Source organism: Bidens hawaiensis, unplaced genomic scaffold, assembly GCF_021521415.1.
Source record: "Bidens hawaiensis isolate Kalapana, Puna unplaced genomic scaffold, B.hawaiensis_p1.1 tig00000512_1, whole genome shotgun sequence".
NCBI classification, from domain to species: Eukaryota; Viridiplantae; Streptophyta; class Magnoliopsida; order Asterales; family Asteraceae; genus Bidens; species Bidens hawaiensis.
This window is the reverse complement of record NW_027491033.1, coordinates 880,826-902,697: the sequence shown is the minus strand read 5'-3', so window position 1 is coordinate 902,697 and position 21,872 is coordinate 880,826. Positions and strand designations below refer to the sequence as shown.

The following is a 21,872-nucleotide window of genomic DNA, read 5'->3' as shown; positions in this document are numbered from 1 at the left end:
ATTTATATAAATGTGTAGACTTTATCAATTTGTTGACACATAAACATGTAGAATATTTTTAAATATGTATGGATTCACTGCAACAATATATATGAACTCTATATTTCTTAGTTTATATTTTATTTCAGTTATTTGTGTTAACACTTTCTCTACAATTATTGCATTGGCTCTCAGGTCTCACACAGAGGTTTAGGTCCAGATAAGAGGAAACATCACTAGGGCTACTCCAAGAAACAATCTTGGAAATAAACTTCATCAATGACATTTGATTTTGGTTTAAGTGGAATATAATGCTGACCATGGATGATAAAGCAGAAAGATATTAAAAAAAACAAATTGGAGATTTGGAATCTGGTTTATAAAGTCAACGTTGACCAAAAAGTCAACAATAGTCAATGGCAGGAGAAGAGTCAATGTTGGTTGGGGGATTTGTTTAGCTAAGAAGTGTTATATATAGATTTGTTTGTTTGGTTTGACACAACTTTTCTCTAAATTTATTTTTGTGATTTAGGACTGAAGAAGTAAACAACAGCAACACGTTTATAGAACATCTTCTCATTCATGTCACTACAAGAAATTTCACCTAATATGACGAAAATTATACCCCCTATAGCCGCGACTTGTCGTTGCCTAACCCTTTAGCGACGACAATTCGTCTCAATCTTTGTCGCTGCCTAAGTGATGTTGCTATAGGTCTCGAAGTCGTCGCTATAACGTCGTTGCTAGAGTTCACTTATTACCACAATTTCTCGTCACTATAGGCTCTCGTCGCAAACTATTTTCAGTAATAAAAATAAAGATTTAATAAATATTAAAAATATCTATCGCTACGACATGTCGTCACTATAGGGTAATTAAATAATAATATACACTTACTTTGTAGATATGACAAGTCGTCGTTACTGATATTTATATATAAAATATATTTTAAAAGCGTGTTCTTCTGAAGAGACGACTTGTCGTTGCTATAGGGTAGAAAAGTTTTTTCCCAGATTTTTTAATTAATTTTCCAATTTTTTTAATTAATCAAAATTTTTTAGCAAATAAAATCATAAACCAACAAATTATAAAACAACCTAAATTACAAACGTTTAAACCGTCAAATTGTTTAGATTATCATCATACTACAAGCCACTAAATTGTTCATAACTAATCACATATTGCCTTCGCTTTCATCATCTTCATCATCAACATCCATTTTTTCATTTTCAACATCTTTACTCATTCACCTTTTTTCTTTTCAAGTTCATTAACACGGGTGATCAATTGACTCATTTGTTGTTGCATGGTGTCCCATTGTGATGGTGTTGGTTCGTACACAGACGCGTTATTGGCTGATGAATTTTTCAGCTTTCGTTCAATGCCTCGTTCCCAGTCACTACGAGAACCAAGTGCACGTTGAAGACACTCTACCTCATCAATTGGCTTATCATCACCCGCATCCCTTTGCATCCTACTAACCTCCTCTTGAATTTTGTCCTAAATGGTTAGATTTATAATCTAATTGCTTTCAAACTTCACTATAAGTTATCCTAAATTTGGTAGCTTCAAGCTTTGGACAGCATATTGGTAAAACAAATCCTTTTCAGTAATAGGTTTAATTAAAAAAAAACTACCCATTCTTACAATCTTACACATTATATATCAAAATATAAACAAACAAACTTACCCAATCTTGAGCCGCTCGGTTGTTAACCCATCCACCTTTCACATTCAAGTGCATTGACCTCCAATTGTCGATTTCACTTGTCTTTCCAGTAGATTTCAACTGTAAACATTATTAATATTACTAAGATTTGAATAAGTTGTAAATACTTCTTTAAATTATACTAATAATTTTTCTTACATCCAAGTGTCTTGTTTGAGCATACGGCCTACTCCCACCACAACTTGGGTAAGATTGTTTTGCTCTATTTATTGAGTTTTGTTCTGAGCGCTCAATATACTCGGGAGTAAGAAATAGGTCATCAATAAGCTTGTTCCACTTTTTTTTGTCAATTAAGGAATGAGGCTTCTTTCTTGAATTTTCCAAATCTTCTTTACCTCCAACTTTCTTGAAATGTTTACCAAATTTACTTTTAAGACCCCGGAAGCGATTAGCACAATCGCTATTAATGCCATCGTTTATTTTTCTCCAATGTGGTGAGTTAATCTATGGGGCGAGATCAAAATAACTCTACAAAAAGTGTTTAATTGGGGGAAATGGTTCAACCAAACAAGAAGGTTGAAGACTTGAAGGTACATTCACTAGCAGAATTAGGCTACGACAGAAGAAGGCAGCAGATGGTGGCGCCTCATTGTAGTATGTAGAGGGCGGTGGAGGCAGACGGTGGCAAAGGGTGGTGACGGAGTACGACGTGCGAGGGAGGGAGAAAGTTCATGGTGCAGGCGGGTGACTAGGTTTTACCAATTAATTTGCATTCCCCTTTTCCAAATTTGTTAGTAGCTAACATAAGAATAAACATATTAATTGATATGATGTATCGTGGTAATAGGTTGACCAATTTTTAAGTTTCAGAATTTTGAAGTAAAATAAATCAAAATTATAAAAGAAAATACCTATAACAACAATAAATCGTCGCTATAGCGTTTTCCATTCGCGGTATCTTTTTCCTTTTCCCGCTCAACAATAAAGCTACGATATGTCGTCGTTACAGGCAACATAAAAGAAAATTTATGTTACACTCTATTGCTACGACAAATCGTTGTTATACTTGATATTTAGCAACGACAATCGTCGTTGCTATAGGGTTCGTCATATCAGGTGAAATTTCTTGTAGTGTATGTGTTGTCAATTTATTTGTTTGAGTTTTTGTCATGGAAATTTGTGTTTGATTCTTTGATATGTGATGTTGTGTACAAAATTAATTAGGGTTATACATCCTAGAAGGTGTATATTGGTTTCAAGATTCTTGCTTCAACTCCTTTGTATGTTGATAACTCATTTGAATGTACATTTACTATGACTATGGAATTCTTTAAAATACTTGAGGGCATCCGTAGAGGATCCACCGTAAAGTGAAAAACATCCCGTCACATCATTATTATCATGTAGGTATAAAGCATCCACATAAAGTGTGTAATAGTTTCACATGAAAAAGAAAAGAGTGTGATTGTGATTGGTTAAGATAAATATTAAATAAATTAACACACTGATTGATCCGTGCCCTACACCCGTTTTTCACTCAACGAGAGAGCCCCCAACACTCCGAAAACGCCCCATATATACATTTTGGTCAGATGCGAGTTTTTTGTCTTTGGTGGCATGGGGTGTTGGGTTGCTACCTGTGTTGTCAAAAGTTCTTTGGTCAGACGCCTAGGTCCTTATGCAAGGCACAAGGAAAACACCTTGCTTCCATTTAGTGATGGGTAAGATTCCGGTCAGTTTCAGTTAGATTTCATGAGATGCTGGCCAAATCCTAAAAATTCCAGCAAAAGTTCGTAAATTCCTGACAAACTTGTTTAACACATAAAAACTTGAATTTAACGTTGAGTACAGCATATGAATATCTTCTAAAGAAAACGATAGATTAATTAAATATATGTGTTAGCTAATTGAATAAATTTTAAAATGTATATCTTAGCTACTTACATAATTTATCGAAATGCATGAATAATGATCAAATAATATTGATTTTATGATAATATACATAATAGAATTTTGAAATGTGTCTATTACAAAATTGAAAAATTTTCGAAATGTATCCGTTACAAATTTGAATAAATTTTGAAATGTATCCGTTAACACCCTTAAGCATTCAAATTAAATTTTAAAATCTATCCGTTAGGTAAATGAATAAATTTTGAAATGAATCCGTTAACACCCTTAAGCATTTAAATCGGTTATAAATACCAAGGCTTACTTTTTGGAAACCCGCAACCACTACAATCACCACAGCGGCATAACCGTTCGCCATCGTCCTCACACGAAGTATCCCCCAAAGTTACGGTAAGCATTCTCCATATCCCTTTGATTTTAATCTTTACTCTAAATTTGATGCATACATATCTTTATAGGATTGAATCGTTGACCAGTATTCATAAATATATTGTTAAATTTTCGCCTTTTACCTTTATTCATGTACTGATTTGATTTAACTGATAATTTGATAACTTTGGTATGATTGAGTCTGGGCATTGAAATCGATTATTAACAATCGTGTATGGTCAAGATTACTCCATTGTTGTCTAACTGAAGTCGTAAAAAACGAGTATAACGATTAGGTTTTCTTACAATCCATTATTTCTCTCTTGATTGTGGCTTTAAAGGGAATTCATGAGGTTTTTATTGCGTAAATTTGTTCTTAATTCAAAATAGGCAGTTCATCATTATACTTTGGATTGAATTATCGAAATCATACACCATGCACCAGACCAAAAAACATGAATTGCAATTAGGTTTGTCTACAAATCTGTTATTTATTGCTTGATTATAGTTTCTAAGGGTATTTATGAGGAACTTTTTGTGTTAGTATGTTCTTAAATCAAAATAATTAATTAGTTCATCATTAGACTTTGCTATTTGTGACGGTTAGAAGCCGGTGAACATTGAAAATCAGGGTTAACTGATTTGATTTTCTCCTGCAATCGATGTGTAGGACGTTTGTATGTGTTGTTTCAAATTTTAAATCTGTAATTGGAAATTCTAGTTTACATTTTCATGAATCTTCTTAATCTTCAAATTTCTTACCAAAGTAACACTTCTGATTTGAGAATGCAGTTCTTGAAGAACTCACGTGAGCCTATAATTTCTAGAAAGCGATTGTTGGATTATTCTAACAATAGCGGTCTAGAAAAACGCAGAAAACAGAAACCAATGGTGCAAGCGGTTCATGATTTCCCTCCTCGTTGGGGAATGAAAGGAGGCGCTAAGCCTTTGAAGAACTCAACAAATGTTTACTCAAATCTTGAGAATAATAAGCTCAGTAGCTTGAATCCTAATGAATTTGGAAGAACCAATGGTTCTTCCGTCTGAAGTCCATCAATTGATAAAGTAAAAGTTAGGGATTGCGCAAGTTCAAACAATGGTGGTGCCCAAATTCGGAAGTCACCAACACCATTGTTACTATGAGGAGCCAGGGAAGCTTCTAGATAATGTAGACACAAATATTTGGAAGTTGAACTCTCATTTTTGGAGGATAAGAAATTCAAATGCATTGAATATGCATATGCAGAATTCTGGAAGAACAAAACCTTCATTTGGGTAAAAGCCTACTTGAAAAGGTCAATTTTTGTGACGCTATAAAGGAGGATCATGACCAACAATCAACGGTCACCGCCACCAAGGTGTCAAGGAGAAAACATTTGAAGAATGCAAAGAATGTTGCCTCAAATGTTAGAAAGTTGGCTTTAAATGGAAAAAATAAAAGGTTTCAACCCATATAATTGGGCAGAAACAAACATTCTTTTGCTCAAATGAAAGTGAGGCCAAAACGTCAGAAGTCAAAACGAATACTGTATCGCGTTTGGAACACACGAAACATGGAAAGACCAAAGAAGCAATAAGTATTACCGTTCAAGTCTACCTACAACTTTTGCGAGAAAACAGATTGAAGATATAGTGAGAGACGAATAGGGTTCCTGTGGAGGTTGTCAAGTTAGTCAAACAAATGCTGAAATGGATGGAGCCTGTAAAGAGCTTAGGCCCCATATGTGGTGTAAAAATTGGGGATAAGTTCAAATACCGGGCACAACTAAAGATGATCGGTCTTCACTGCCAACTTCAATCGGGTATTGATTATACCAAGATTGAAGGAAAAAAATTGGCAATAAGTATCGTTGACTCGCATCTGTACGCAAATGAGTCCGGATCAACTGATATGCTGATATATTGTGGTTAGGCTAGTCTTTGGATTCTTGTGGCGCAAATTGCTATCAGAAGATCGAAAACTTATACATGGTAACCTGGCTTTGAAGAACATTATGGATGAGAGAAACGTGATTCAGTGATAAAGAAACTTGAAGGGTTTGATAAGAATGAGGTGTTTGTGCATGATGGTATGTATGTTGTGAATCATTGTACACAATAAAAAAATAAAGAAGACAAGATCAAGTTGAAGTTACATTTAAATATAGTACCTCGGCAACCTGCACTTTACCATATGTTTGTGTGTAACAGCTAGCATTCAATACATGGTCAATTGCAGGCTGTCTAGTTAATATATTTAAATGAAACCCAAACACAATCCTGCCATCTTCATTTCTTGTTTGTCTATAATGATTTGCATCATACAAACCATCATACACAAACACCTCATCCTTATAAAATTCAAGCTTCTTAATCACTCGGATTACAGTTTTCTCATCCATACTGTTCTTCAACGCCAGATTACCGAGTTTAAGTTCTTGATCTTCTGGTAGCGATTTGGGCCCTAAGAATTTTAGACCACCATCACCATAATATATCAACATATCAGCAGATCCGGTCTTATTTGCGTACCGATGAGAGTCAACGATACTTATTGCCAAGTTTTTTCCTTCAATATTGGTATAATACCCGATTGAAGTTGGCAGTGAAGACCGATATCATCTTTAGTTGTGCCCGGTATTTGAACTTATCCCCAATTTGTACACCACATATGGGGCCTAAGCTCTTTACAGACTCCATCCATTTCAGCATTTGTTTCGTTAATTTGACTGCCTCCAAAGGAAGTGAGCAATCTTTTCTCTCTTTATCTTCAATTTATTTTCTTGCAAAAGTTGGGGGCAGACTTGATAAAAACACACATTGCTTCTTTGATCTTTTCACATTTCGTGTGTTCCTTACTCGATAGAAGGTCTATTGTGACTTCTGACTTTTTTGGCCTCACCTTCCTTTGAGCCAAAAGAAGATTTGTTGTTGCCCAATTATTTGGGTTGAAACCTTTTATCTTCACCATTTGAAGTCAACCTCCTAATGTTTGAATCAACATTTTCTTATTTCTTGATAAGTTTCTCAATGGCAGTGGTGACCCTCGTTTGTTGATCATGACCCTCCTTTGAAGGGTCCAAATTTTAACCTTTCCGGCAGACTTTGACCTAAATAAAGTTTTGTTCCTCATGAATTCTGCATGTTTCGTGCTTTTGAGTTTATTTTCCTCCGAATACCGAGAATTCATCTTCCAAAATTGTCTACATTATCTAATAGCTTCAATGGCTTCATCACATTAACAATGGTGGTGGTGACTTTGGGTTTTTGGTCTAACCATTGTTTGAGCGTGTGGGATCCATAACATAACTTTACCAGTTGGTGGTCTTGTGCCAGTAGAACCAATATGGGCTCTAACAAACTTATTAGGCTTCAAGCAACCAAGTTTATTATTTACAAGAATTGAGTTAACTTTTCTTAAATTCTTCAATGGCATTCAGTCAACTTCTTAGATTCCCAGTCAGGAGCAAAATCATGAACTGTTTGCACCATTAGTTTCGGTTTTCTAAGCTTCTCAAGATCGTGATAATTAGAATCATCTGACGATCACTTTATAGGATTTATAGGCTCTCTTGTGTTCGAATCATGCCAAATTAAATTCTGCAATTTTGCTTCTATTTTAGGACTTCATTTTCGGTTGCTGTAAGTTTGTGTGTGTAATTTATAACTAAGTTATATTTCTATATGCATATGTATTTGTGATAGCTCAATTTGATAATTTATCTGTCTGTTGTTTATTTTTGGCAGATAACTGTAGTGTTTGGATAAACAAGCATACCATCTTTGTTTTCTATGCAAATGTTATTTTGGAGTATAGCAAGTTTGTAGCTCAGTTCTTCGCCGTATTTTTTTTTCTCAAAAATGTATATATGTTTGTCATGCTTAGCTTGTTTATTGTAAAATTGTTATTTATTAATTCAGAAAGATTGAAATTGAATTTACAAAACTGAAATCACTTTAAATGGCTCGATTTGGTAAAACGACACACTAGAAAATCAGGATTCGAGTTAACATTCGAGTTCATTCACTTTAGTCTAGTTTGGTGATTGATTCGAACGATTGATAGTTAATCTGGTGCAATACTTGTCTTGGACATCGTTATCCAGTACAACAAAATCGGGATAAGCAACGAGATTCAATTGAACGTCACTTGAATCATTTGATGCTTTGAAATAGAAAATGTAAGTGATTCAAACTGTTTATATCTTTAATCTTTATGATCGCCAAGTTCAAAAAGAAACTGGAACTGGTAGTGTATTTCAAAGTCAAAAATTGGGCTCAGTAGTCAGTACACTTTTGATCTAAGAAAGTTAATATGTACAAAATTAAATGCCAAAGATACATCGTCTCAAATTGACGGATTTGTAGTAATTAATACTTGTGAGTTAAATTGCTAAGGGGAAACATTGGAATTTAATTTAAAACTCCATATGCAATAGTGGTAGCATACAGTTTGTTAAAAAAATAAATAAATAAATAAAATTCTAGGATAATTTAATTACCAACCCATGATCCAACCCTTAATATGTTTGCAACTATGCTTCATGGGTTTGGTGTGTCGAGTCCAAGGGTTTCACGGGTCATATCCTTGAATTGCTAAAACCACTCATAAATGTAGACTGAGTTTGCAATTATTAAAAACTAGATACCAAACTTGCAATATGATCAAATCATGTGGTTCACGTGGACCATTTGTGTAATTTTTTTCTCGGTTTCACCAAGGCCACCCGTAGTGGGCTAATTTTTGAACGATAGAGGCTACACCTCCAACCCCCCCCCCCCCCCCCCGCGGCGAAATGTGGGCCGATAAAGGAGGGCGCCAACTATTTGTCGGGCGAAATGTGGTGAAAATAATAATTAAATATTATTATTATATATGTTTGTGTGTGGTGTATATATATATATATAGATAGATAAAGGATCCAATACAATAATGGTTTATCATACAATACGTACGCGACTCGTATACCCGTCGATCTTCAATTTAACGCGATGGCAATTTTGTAATTTTCGTCAAATCTGATCCACTGCTCCCATCGATTCCGTCCACCTTCATCATCACTATTCAGCAATCTTCATCGTACAACTATTTCGTCCATTGTCGAAGCCACCATCCACAATCATCATACATCGTCGTCTATTATTTGTTCACAGGTATATTAATATTTTAATAAAATTGAAATTAAAATTGAAATTGATGAATTAATTCATCAATTAACCTTTAAATTGATCTAACTAATCATCAATTTGAAGATTCGGTCGATTAATTTTTTCAATTTTTAGTGGGTTATGCCTGAACGTTTAATCTCTTTTGCCTGAACGTTTAAACTCTTTTGCCTGAACGTTTAAACTTTTTTGCCTGAACGTTTAAAGGTTTAACATGTGAAAAAACACAACATTTAACATTTGTTAGTTTATAAGTTCTGTTTAGAAGTTCTGAGCTTCAGGTGTTTAATTTTTTTTTTTTTTTGTTAGTTTAGAAGTTCTATTTAGAAGTTCAGAACTTCTAAACTTTTTTGAACACCCATAACTTCTTAGAACGTTTAAAGATGTTCATGATTTTTGAACACCCATAATTTCATTGAAAGTATTAGAACGTTTAAAGATGTTCATTTTTTTAACACCCAGAACTTCATTGAACGTATCAGAACGTTTATAGGTCTTCAGTTTTATTTCAGAACGTTTAAACATAACATTTTGAACCCTAATAAGAGCTCGATTGAGTGTGTTATTTATGCAATCCCCTAATCGATTGATGATTCTAAATACTTCTACACATCAATTCGATTGATTAAAATCATCATTTTGGTGTTTATTTTGGTCAGAACGTATAAACTTTGAGTAGAACGTTTAAACATGAACCCTAATCATAGCTCAATTAAGTGTGTTAATCTGTATTTTCATAATCGATTGATGATTCTAAAGCCTCTTACACATCAATTCGGTTGATTAAATCATCAATTTCTGATCAATCTGAAGATTTTTAATGTTCAGTGACGTTCTATTTCAATTTTGGTTTTTGACTTTTGAGATTTCATACTGTAAGCTGTGATTAGAGTTTAGAAATTGGATTAGATTGAGCGACAAGTTCCGAATTTGGATCAGAGTTGATTTGTAATCGACGAATTTTGATCGCGAACTACTGTTGGGTTATTTACGAAATTGCCACCACGCGTGTTTTAATCAAACGTTCTGGAATGTCGCGTACCTAATGTACGATAAGCCATTATTGTACGTTAACCCACCCCTATATATATATATATATATTAGCCTACAACACCATTACACCCAAAAAACAAATTCCTACCATTTGTTGACTGGACGCCGCGTGTCGCAATTCGCCCAATTTGTAGGCCCATCCACTACACATAGCCTAAGAAACTAGATTATGTTATATTACAAAATTCAATTTCTAGAAATGCAACATGACCTTGTTTTTATGAGCAATCGGGTTGTATGACTCTAAAATGATGGCTAGTGAAATTTTCAAAAACTTATATTGTTCGATGTAGTTAGAAAATCGAGCGCTATAGACTATAGCTTTAAAATGCTACATGTAGAATTTAATAAGCTTATAACTATTATACTTTCAACCCATTATATCTGTAATGTTTTGACATGTCTTTTTTTCTATATAATAGATAAAATATGTCTATCATACTTTTATCTCTAAACATGTGTGATACTTGTATTGCCATCATTTTTTAAATTTTATTATTTTTATATAGATTAAAAATTGTATAAGGTTCTTCATTAGCACCTCTGTTTAGGAAATTTTGAATTGACTTTTTAATCTTTACATATACATCATCATAGATTACTTGAACTATATTTGGCTTTTTAAGACTATTCATATTGGTTAGGTCTATAAACAACTCAGCTATTTTGAAAGACATCCTTCAAATTTTAATGGTGACTTTTAAGCCTTATTTATTTAATTTCTACTTGGTAATAAGTTAATAGAAAAAAGAAATTAATGATAAGAACTGTATTTGATCATTTCAATGAGTAATATAAGAAACCAATAAGATGCATCTAATACTAGACATTTTTGAGTAATTTGATATCAACAAGTATGAGACCGGATAGATACACCGTTTTGAAACCATGCTTGTCAAATCGTAAATTTATTGTCAGTTAACTAATATTTAAATCTATATAAATCTATATATTTGTATGCAGTTAGAAAACTTAAAATTTAAATTGTTATAATAAGACCTTTTGTTTTTCATATTGCATAAATAAAAATAAACACTAAAACTAAATATTATATAATGAACAAATTAGATATATTTACATATTATTAACTAAAGGGAAATATCAAATTTTGAAATTGAGATCTTTAAAAAGAATAGTTGAATATTACATAATGTATATCATTATTATGATTACATATGTGTACAGAAAAATTGAAAAAAGTGAGCTATATTTAAAGTAAAAATTAAGGGAAAAAAAATTAAGAAGGGATATATTTGTTTGAAATTTTAAATAATTTGTTGAATTTTAGAAAATTAAAATTTGAATTTTATAAACATGTTTATATAAGTTAATATTTAATTCGCAAAATTTAATACAAAGTCTTAAACTATCTTGATTTTGAAAAGTTTACAAGTTCGTTTATAAATACTAAAAATTTCATAAAATTTTCAAAAAAAATAAAGCTCAATTTAAATAATAAAGAAAATAAATGAATTAATTAATTAAAGAGATGACACGTTGGTCTAGTAATATAGTTTTTGTTCTTTCAAAAGTGAGATGGTTGGTGCAAATATTTGCAAATGCAAGGTTGGAAAGTTTTAGGTGAAAAACTTTGCTAGTTAAAAAAATAGAAAATAGTAGATGTCCACACTTTAGAAGGTTAAATAGTTGGTTGTGGCTCAATGGTAGTGCACTCACTTTATAAGTGAGAGGTAGAGAGATCAAACCTCACTACCACCAACTTATATGGGAGATATGAGGGATGACCCTAGCTTGCCAGGGTTCGAACTCTGATCTCACCCGGTTTTACCGGCTCCTCGCTGTCGTGCCGTTTGGCGGGCGTGGGGGTCGGGTTTTATCCGGTGAATCCCTCAACAGATGGACCGCTAGGGGCTCCGTCCGTCCGGACTAGTGGTCGGCTCGGGCTACCTTTAGCCAATGGGGCCGCGTACGGGATACCCGGCATTACTTAGTTGGCCGTTAAAAAAAAGTAGATGTCCACACACCTATCACGCTCACAAAAATCACATGCATTGTTCATGATACTTATTGTCTCGAAGAAAGCACGTGATATTTATGGTTTAATTAGAGAGAAAAAAACAAATTATCTTTAAAAAAACATGAATTTGATGTTGAGTAAAACTTTGAATTTCATATTTTAAGAAATCAGAATATTAATTAAATATATCCGTTAGATATCTATACAAATTTTAAAATGTATCCGCTAGTCATTTAATTATATATTTTTTGAAAACATGAGATAATCTAATAACACTGATTTTAACATAATATAACAAATTCTAAAATTAGAATATAATAATATACTCCTGAAATGTTCAAGTCCTCCTATACCTAAGCCTAACTTGCACTATACCATGAGTAATGCGTAGTAGCGTAAATCTTTGGCCTTTGGATTAGTGGCGCTTCGCCAACAAGATAGCATAAGCAAAGCCATTCTCATTCACTCGTTATAGTCATTCATTTTCATGCTAATAAAGATACAGAAAGAATTAGGCAAGGCAGCAAAGAAACAAATGACTTCGATTAGACCAGGCCCACCCACCTAGAGAGGAGCGTGCGCACGTGGGCACTATAAGATGTAGATGAACATAGTATTTCAGTTGGAATTGCTATATGTACATTTTTTATTAAAATTTTAAATAAAAAATATGGAGTAATTTAATAACGAAATCTAAAATTAGAATGTAACATAATATACTTGTTTACTCGAGACATATACCATTTTTTCCATAACCATAACCGTATATATTTATGTTTATTGTTATTTTTTCTTAGATATAGAGTGATTAATACGCTGAATTTTGAGTTTTATTAATCTCTCTATATCTTTTTTTGGTAATAAAGTTATAAGGAAAAAAATTAATGATAAGACATGTATTTGGTAATTTCAACGGGTAATTTTAAGAAACTAATAAGCTGTGTCTGATACATGATGATAATTAGTAATTTGATATCAGCAAGTATGGGACCGGATGCGTACAAATCTATAATTTTGTTTGTAGTTAATTAGTAAACCAATTTAAAGTATGTAGTTTGTCATATTGTCTAAACTAGGTGTTATGCCGGCACGTTGCGCCGGTGTACCTTTGTTGTAGTTGTTTCTCCGTTTAGCTAGGTGATTGCCCCAGTGTACCTTAGTTGTTTTTTCTCTATTTAGCTTAGGCAGTAGGTGCGATTTGTTGATTGTTACAAAAGTTCCTTCCATTTATGGTGCTACGTTTAGCTAGGCAATTTGGTGTACGTTTAACACCAACGCTTATCACACGACCTTCATTTTCCATTACTTGATTTAGTAAGAAATCTATAAATACAAAAAACTATTTTTATTTAAAATATTTCTATTTAAAAAAAAACAAAAACAAAATGTAAACCAATAAAAACTAGAAAACCGGCTGTGTGGAGGATGGAACACGCGACCTGCTATTCACTATAATACTACACGACCACCACGACAAGTTCCATTTTTGTTACTTTTGTTGCTTTCAAATACTAAATACTAAAACATATTTCAAGATATTAAAAAAAACTTAGTGGCTGCCATGTGGCAGCCACTGATTGGACCTCCCCAAAATCCCTATAGAAACTTAGGTTTCCTTTAATATATAGTTTATAATAAAATAAACAACTCAATATAAATATTATTTTATTAACAACTTAAGTATATTTAAATCTTCTAAAATTGAAGAAAATTTTCAAAATTAAAATTCTAATCTTTAAAGGAATATTTCATTTTAGGAATAATTTATAAATTTATAACCATTACATAGAATAAAAAATGTAAGAAATGAGTTGTATTTAAAGTTAAAAAAAATTGAGAGAGGTATATTTTTTAAAATTTTTAAATAATTAATTGATTTTAAAACTTAAAAGATTTGAAATTTATATAAAAGTTAACATGTTCTTAATACAAATTCTTAAATTTTATGAATTCTTAATATTTAATAATGTTCTTAAATTTTATAAATTGATTCAAAGTCTTAAAAATCTTGATTTTGAAAGTTATAAAAGTTTACAAGTTTATATAAAGTATAAATTTTAAAATAAGTTTACAAGTTTTTGTTATTTAAAAAGAACTCAATTTTGATAATAAAGAAGATAAATCAAGTCAAATTAAATTTTGGAAGGGCCCGCACCTATCAAAAACTAACAAAAGCTGCATGCGGACATGCTCAAGAGACATTTTTAGATGTCTTTGATACTTATTGTTTATGAGAAAACACGCGATTTTTGATGTTTTAATAGAGTTAAAAAGAAATACATAAAAATCACAAAAAGGGACATGAATTTATTGTCAAGTAAAACTTTAAATTTCACATCTTAAGAAATCTAAATATTAATTACATGTAGCCGTTAACTATATATTTACAAATATTTTAAAATGTGTAATTAGGTATTTAATTACACAATTATTGATAGCATAACGTAAAAAAGTTATATGAAATAAATTAATTACAAGACATGTATTTGGTAATCTCAACGAGTAATTTTAAAAAACTAATAAGATGCATCTAATACATGACAATAATTTGGGTATCCACAAGTATGGGACCTGGGACATACATCGTTTTGAAACCGGGTATGTCAAAATTTAAATTTATTCTCAGTTAACTAAATCTATATTTTTGCTTGTAGTTAGAAAAACAATTAAAATTATGTAGTTTTTTATACTGATAAATAAAAACAAACAACTCAATCTAAATATTATATAGTGAACAAGTTAAGTATATTTAATTTTTATATAATTAAAAAAAATTTAATTATTAAAGGAACAGTTGCATATTACATATAATGTATATATTTATAATCATTGCATATATGTAAAGAAAAATGTAAGGAATGAGTTATATTTAAAGTAAAACAAATATTTGAAGGATGGTATATTTGTTTAATTTTTTAAATAGTTAGTTGATTTTAAGACTTTGAAGATTTGTAATTTATATAAAAGTTAATATGTTCTTGATACAAATTCTTAAATTTTATGAATTCTTAATATTTATTAAAATTCTTAAATTTTACAAATTTATTCTAAGTCTTAAAAAATCTTAATTTTGAAAGTCTATAAAAGTTTACAAGTTTGTAACAAGCTTATAAATTTTTATTTTCTTATATTAAAAGAACACACTTTAAAAAATAAAAAAAGTACTTAAAATTCAATTAAATTTTGGAGGGCCAACACATATCAAAAACTCACAAAATCCGCAGGCAGACATGCTCGAGAGGCAGTTTTAGGCGTCGCTGATACTTATTAATGTCGTTATGAGAAAGCACATGATTTTTAGTGATTTCAATAGAGACAAAAAGAAATACATAAAAATCACAAAAAAGGACATGCATTTATTATTGTTGAGTAAAACTCTAAAATTCACATCTTATGAAATCTAAATATTAATTACATGTAGCCGTTAATCATACATTTAAAAAATTTTAAAAAGTATCCGTTAGGTATTTAACTGCGCAATCTTTAAAAGCATAATGTAATCCAATAACACGGATTTTAAATTTTAACATAATATAACGAAATCTAAAATAATAATGTAATAATATACTTCTAAAATGAAAAATAGAAAAAGAAAATGAAAACCAAGCTTAATTAGCCGTTAGCTTAATTAACTTTTAAATCGGTTATAAATACATAGGCCAGCATTTGAAGACCTGCAACAACTCCAACTGGTTAACTCACTGCATTGTAACCGCATTCCATCATCCTCACTCACAATATCATCCACCAACGCACATTTGCAAGTAAGCAATCGATTTATGTAAATTTGATGCATTCGTATCTTGACGAATTATTATGAAATGTTGCTTAATCTTCACCGATTCAATTGATAACTTGTTATCTCTGGTGTAATTGTGTTAATGCATTGAAATCGGTTATCAATAATCGTGTATATCGTCAAGTTTACTCCATGCAGACGATGAAGATTTTGAATTGCGATGAGTTTTGCGTTAATTCAGTCATTTCTTGCTTGATTAATTGTAGCGTTGAAAAGCATTTATGTGGAATTTATATCGTAAATCTTATCATTGATTCGATTTAATCAGTTTTATATCATAAATATTTTCATTGATTCGATATTTGGTTGTTCGGGTTAGTTAGAAACTGAAATCTGTTAAAATTAGGTACAAATCTGTTATTTCTTGCTTGATTAATAATGAGAATTTATTGCGTAAATCTGTTATTCGATTCAAACTGATAGTTCATCAGTATACTTTGCTGTTGGTCAGTTAGAAACTAAAAATCTGTGAAAATTAGGGTTTCTTGTGTTGTATTAATTTTTTTAAAATTTTAAATCTGCAACTGTTGTTTACGCGTGTATTTTAACAGTCTTGTTAGGATTCTGATTAATTTCTTGCTAAATTAACGTTTCAGGTTTTGAAAATGGAGCTTACGAAGAAGAACGTGTGTGAGCCAATTGTTCCCGGAAAGCGATCATATGAGGATTCCAATGATCGTGATCACAAGAACCTGAAAAGACCGAACCTGGTGGTGCAAACGGTTCAAAATGTTCACTCAGATGTGGATAACTTGAGGCCGAATAAATTTGGTCGATCCACTGATTTTACTGGCACAAGACCACCAAGTGGTAAAGTGAAATTTTGGGATCCCAGAAGTTTAAACAGTGGTGGTGCGCACAAACCGAAAGTCACCACCACTGTAACTGTGAGGAAGCCGTTGCAGCCTTTAAACGGTGCAGACGCTGATGTTAATGTGAAGATCAACTCGTGCGTTAACATTAAGTATTGTTCATTGAATTCACAATCTTTTGAGCAAGACAAACTCAAAAGCAAGAAGCAAGCAGAAGTCAGCAGAAACAAATCTTCATCCAGCTCAAAACCTGCTGGAAAGGTTATGTTTTGGGACCCTCTAACAGCGGGTCATGACCAACAGCCAAAGGTCACCACCACCGTTCATGTATCAAGGGGAAAGCCTTTGCAGAATGCTGAAAATGTTGTCTCAGATGGTGAGGCTAAAAGGCGAAAAGAAGGCAAGGCCCAAAAATCAGCAGTCACGACAACTACTGCCTCACAAAAGGAAAACAAGAACCGTGAGAAGATCAAAGAAGCAATGAATGTCTTTGATCAAGTCCACCCCCAACTTTTGGATGAAAACCGAATGAAGATAAACGGGGAAAAGATTGGTAACTGGAGGGTTCCTTTGGAAGCGGTCAAAATAACGAAACAAATGCTCAAATGGATGGAGCCCGTAAAAAGCTTAGGCCCCATATGTGGTGTAAAAATCGGGGATAAGTTCAAATACCGGGCACAGCTTAAGATGATCGGTCTTCACTGCCAACTTCAATCGGGTATTGATTATACCAAGATTGAAGGAAAAAACTTGGCAATAAGTATCGTTGACTCTCATCGGTACGCAAATGACCCCGGATCTGCTGATATGTTGATATATTGTGGTCATGGTGGTCATAGTGGTCTTAAATTCTTTGGGCCTAAACCGCCACCAGAAGATCAAGAACTTAAACGCGGTAATCTGGCGTTGAAGAACAGTATAGATGCGAGAACTGTAATCCGAGTGATTAAGAAGCTTGAATTTGGTAAGGATGAGGTGTTTGTGTATGATGGTTTGTATGTTGCGATTCATTATACACGACATAGAAATGAAGATGGCAAGACTATGTTCAAGTATCATTTGAATAGAGTACCTGGGCAGCCTGCACTTCACCGAATGTTGAATGCTAGCTACTGATATCAGTTCTACCATCTCTGCTCCTTTCAAACGCTTGAATCTGGATTTTAGTTTAGCGACCCGTCTATTGTTCAGTATTTGTAACCTTTTTTTTCTTATGAATATAGTTAGCATGTTTAGTTCTCTTGTAATAGCTAGTTATGGGCCATCTGTTGTTGAAATATACAAGTCAATCATTTGTTTGACCTCAAAAATATTTAGTTATGAATTTGCCTTAAAATCCATTTTTAATCGGTTAACAGTTTTTAAGTTGTGAGTTAACCTTAACTTCTAAAACAATAATGAAATTCTCTTTTATGCTTCAACCTACAAAACAATGATGCAAAAGCAGAACTTGAAGCAACCAACCTGTTTTAATAGGCTTTTCGGGGGTACGTACGTTGTAATTTATACATATACTTTGGATTATTTGCAATTAATGAGAATAGCACGATCTAACATAGCACACATCTGGCAACATTTTGTCATTGTATAATTATTCCCCGGAAACATTGTCGTTACATGGTTAACCCATCCTACACCTCTCTCCATGATGTCCGGCAACGTGCTATAATCACTCCATGATGACGGTGAACATACCTTTTCCAGCAGTTACATATGTACATATTTGTAAGAAAATAAGTTTACTTAACCTATAAAACGTGAACACAAATTTAAATTATGTTTTTCGCATATAAATTCTGTTTGATTAACTGTTCAATAGAGGTTAAGATCAATCTTAAATCGTAAGAACAGTTTATTACTAAATATCTAAAAGTGGTAATGGCTAGTAGTTATACTTTGCTAAATTTAGCACCGTGTTTAAGATTTCTCGGTGATAAGAGATTCCCAGCTTGTTTTTCGTTAAATCACGCCCAACAACATTATTTTGTCATTATTTGGTTGATAAACCCTATAATTCACTCCATTCATTGGATAACCAGCAAGAGTTGTCTGAAGTCTGAACCTGCCAAAACTCGTTTCAAACGGTCTGAGCAGCCAAAAACCAACTAAACCAACAGAAAATAAGTCTAAAAAAGCCTAGACTATAACACAGGCTCACTCTGTTACGGACTGAAACCAATGCAAGGTATGGGACTAGTCCCACATCGGTTGTATGGGCAACTGATGTGGGGTTTATAAGCCAAATAGGTTCCCTCATCTATCAGACTGGTCTTTTGGGTTGAAATCTTCTGTTTAGCTTGTAACATTGGTATCAGAGCCAACCTCGGAGTGGTGGCCAGCGGAGTGGTGGTCTGGAGTGAGCCAGCCGTGACCAACGAGGACTCGGAGTGGTGGCCCACAGAGTGGTGGCCTGGAGTGAGCCAGCCGTGACCAACGTGGCCGTGACCAACAAGGACGTTGGCCCTTAAGGAGGGTGCATTGTTACGGACTGAACCCAATGCAAGGTATGGGACTTGTCCCACATCGGTTGTATGGGCAACTGATGTGGGGTTTATAAGCCAAATGGGTTCCATCATCTATCAGACTAGTCTTTTGGGTTGAGTTCTTCTGTTTGGCTTGTAACACACTCTTTGCGAACTGAGTATTTAACTACCTAGATATAAACATTGTCAAACATTACCATCTTTTGTTTAAGCGCGACTCAACACTATATCATTTTGAAAGATCATAACAGTGTCCATTTAACATCCAAGGAATTGTAACACAAAAAAAATCTATGAATTGATACTTATACATACTATATACTATACATCACACAAATAGTATATATATATATCATCTTAACGCGTACATACATATTAGCCATAGCACCGAATAGGGTCATTGCAACCTTTCTCACTAGATTGTCTGGACCCAAATCGGCCTCCCTTTGCAAGATACTGCTGATGGTACTCTTCTGCCCTGTAGAACTTCTTAGCTGGCAACATCTTTGTGACCACTTTCCGGTTCAGTTTCTTGCTGTGTTTCTCCTTCGACTCTATTGCTGCTTTCTCTTGCTCGGGTGTGTAGAAGTAAATCCCAGATCTATATTGTGTCAACATCATTTCCCTACCATAATCAACCACCAAGATTTTAGAATACCAAAAAAAAAAGAAGATTCAATACTCTTAATCCGTTTCATGTTTGCCCGATTTATGTTAGGGGTTTTATTAGCTAGTTGGGTTAAAACAAATCAAAACCATATAATAATTACCTTGGATGATGCCGGAAAGACGGTGAACGGCGTGTTGGCCGGAGCCGAGATATTAAGAACAGTTTCAAGATTTAAAACAGTTTGTTTGTGTAGTTCTATGGTTGCGGCAGTTCTAGAAGATGATTAGGGTACTATTTATAGTTTTGATTGAGTCGTTTGATATTAATACGAGGTAGTATAGCCTTGATTATAATCCGCCGGTTTGGGTGATTAAAGGATGTTAATTAGATTGTTAATGGAGAAATAAATCACCTAATAATACTTGACGTTAGAAGAGAAGTCTTTAAAAATGATTTAATGTCTCGAACGCAGATTAAAACGATGTTTTTACATGTCGCCGGCGCTGGAAATCCGGTCGCCGGACTTGCCGCCGGGAAAACCGGGTCAAGGATGGGGAATGGGTTGGGTTTATGTTATTATTATTATTATTATTATTATTATATTATAATTTAAGAGAAAGGTTTTAATAAGAAATTTGATTTTTCTAAGAAGGCTAGGAATGAGGGTAATTTAGTCTACTACCTTAATATTGAAAACTCACTTAATTAATCTTAAAAAATCACTTAAATTTTCACGCATCTCCTATAACCACCACCGCCCACCGCCACCCACCGCCACCACCTTGCAAAAAAATCTTGGAAAATTTCGTCGGAAAGTCATCGGTAAAACACAATGGAAAACACTATAAAAAACACAATAAAAATAAAAATATAATGACAAAAACACAAATAAATAACATAACGTAAAAAACACTATGTAAAAATAAAACACAATTGTATAACACAATTTTGTAAAACACAATTTTGGTAAAACACAATTTGTAAAAAACCCACGAATTTTTTTTATTTTATATATAGCAATATGGTACTCATATAAAAGATAAAAAAACACTCGTTATTATGGCGAAATTGTTTTTGAAAAATATGTCGTATAAAAAAGTTTTTGACGTTTTAAAATGATGAGGGAATTTGACATGTGTTTTGCATGTCAAAAGAGAAAGTCAACAAATGTGTTATCCATATTATGCTCATACCCTTGTTTTACACATGATTTTCTCTCTAATCTACTCTCAACCATTCAAGTCTAAAAATGAATGGATAAGATTATTTTTTATCCTTCCTACAAAATCTAATCTTATTATTATAACTTAACCCTATAATTTAAATCATAAGTTACACTTTGAACCCTAGACGCTATAAATATATATATATATAAACTGTTTTAAACTTTATTTACTTTTTACCCTTGAACTTTATAAATATATATAACTAGATAAAACTTTATATACTTTAATATCTTTGGTTTGTTTACGTTTTACACTCGTATAGTTTTAGACTTTGATTATTTTATAAACTTTTATGGCTCGGAGATTCGTTAATTGAACAATACGAATAGAAAGTGAACGAACTTTAGATCATTGAAAATGATATAAATTGATAACTTTCATATACGAATATGAAAAAAAAAATGGAAAATGTCACAACTTAGATAGGCAGTGTGTGCGATTTGTTAATTTTTACAAAAGTTCCTTCAATTTATGGTGCTACGTTTAGCTAGGCAATTTGGTGTACGTTTAACACCAACGCTTACGTCTATCTCCCACCTTGCAATAATCGCACCGTATAACAAACCAAAAATTAAATAAAAGGAAGAAGTAAGGAAATGAAAGAAGGAAATTCCATCCCACATTGGTAGAGGAAAGAAATGGAGATGGAACCACCATAGTATAAATAGGTTTCTAAGTTTCTTGTCCCACATCGCTAGATGATTGTAAGTCCCCCCGGGGCGTCGCTGATCGAAACGAGATCTGCACGATGTCTAAGAGTGCGGAATCCTCCTAGAATCGTTTATGGTGTAGAAGACGAAGAACACGATTACACACAAACACATACACGAACAAACAC

At 32.9% G+C, this 21,872-nt stretch overlaps 3 protein-coding genes across 3 annotated transcripts in view; 1 reads left to right on the top strand and 2 right to left on the bottom strand.

The window, feature by feature from the left end:
- The window catches only part of LOC143632288 (glutamate dehydrogenase 2-like), a 209,617-nt gene that overhangs the window by 80,580 nt on the left and 107,165 nt on the right, over positions 1 to 21,872 (bottom strand). The gene's annotated exons all lie outside the window — the stretch shown is intronic.
- LOC143632062 (uncharacterized) lies at positions 1,222 to 6,411 on the bottom strand. Its single transcript, XM_077100657.1, has 4 exons — positions 6,079 to 6,411; positions 1,847 to 2,152; positions 1,670 to 1,768; positions 1,222 to 1,479 (listed from the first exon to the last, which is right to left on the bottom strand). Exons 1-4 carry the CDS (start codon positions 6,409 to 6,411, stop codon positions 1,222 to 1,224), a joined length of 996 nt encoding a protein of 331 aa, XP_076956772.1.
- Positions 16,509 to 17,831, top strand: LOC143632051 (histone-lysine N-methyltransferase, H3 lysine-9 specific SUVH5-like). Its single transcript, XM_077100648.1, has 3 exons — positions 16,509 to 16,710; positions 16,930 to 17,078; positions 17,163 to 17,831. Exons 1-3 carry the CDS (start codon positions 16,509 to 16,511, stop codon positions 17,829 to 17,831), a joined length of 1,020 nt encoding a protein of 339 aa, XP_076956763.1.

Coding starts and splice junctions, on each gene's coding strand:
- LOC143632062 (XM_077100657.1), bottom strand. CDS start 6,411: ATGTTGATATATTATGGTGATGGTGGTCTAAAATTCTTAGGGCCCAAA. Junction 2,153..6,078: donor GTAAAGTGCAGGTTGCCGAG/GTACTATATTTA, acceptor CTCGCCCCATAG/ATTAACTCACCACATTGGAG. Junction 1,769..1,846: donor CTCAAACAAGACACTTGGAT/GTAAGAAAAATT, acceptor TAATGTTTACAG/TTGAAATCTACTGGAAAGAC.
- LOC143632051 (XM_077100648.1), top strand. CDS start 16,509: ATGGAGCTTACGAAGAAGAACGTGTGTGAGCCAATTGTTCCCGGAAAG. Junction 16,711..16,929: donor TACTGGCACAAGACCACCAA/GTGGTAAAGTGA, acceptor AGAAGCAAGCAG/AAGTCAGCAGAAACAAATCT. Junction 17,079..17,162: donor CTTTGCAGAATGCTGAAAAT/GTTGTCTCAGAT, acceptor GCCTCACAAAAG/GAAAACAAGAACCGTGAGAA.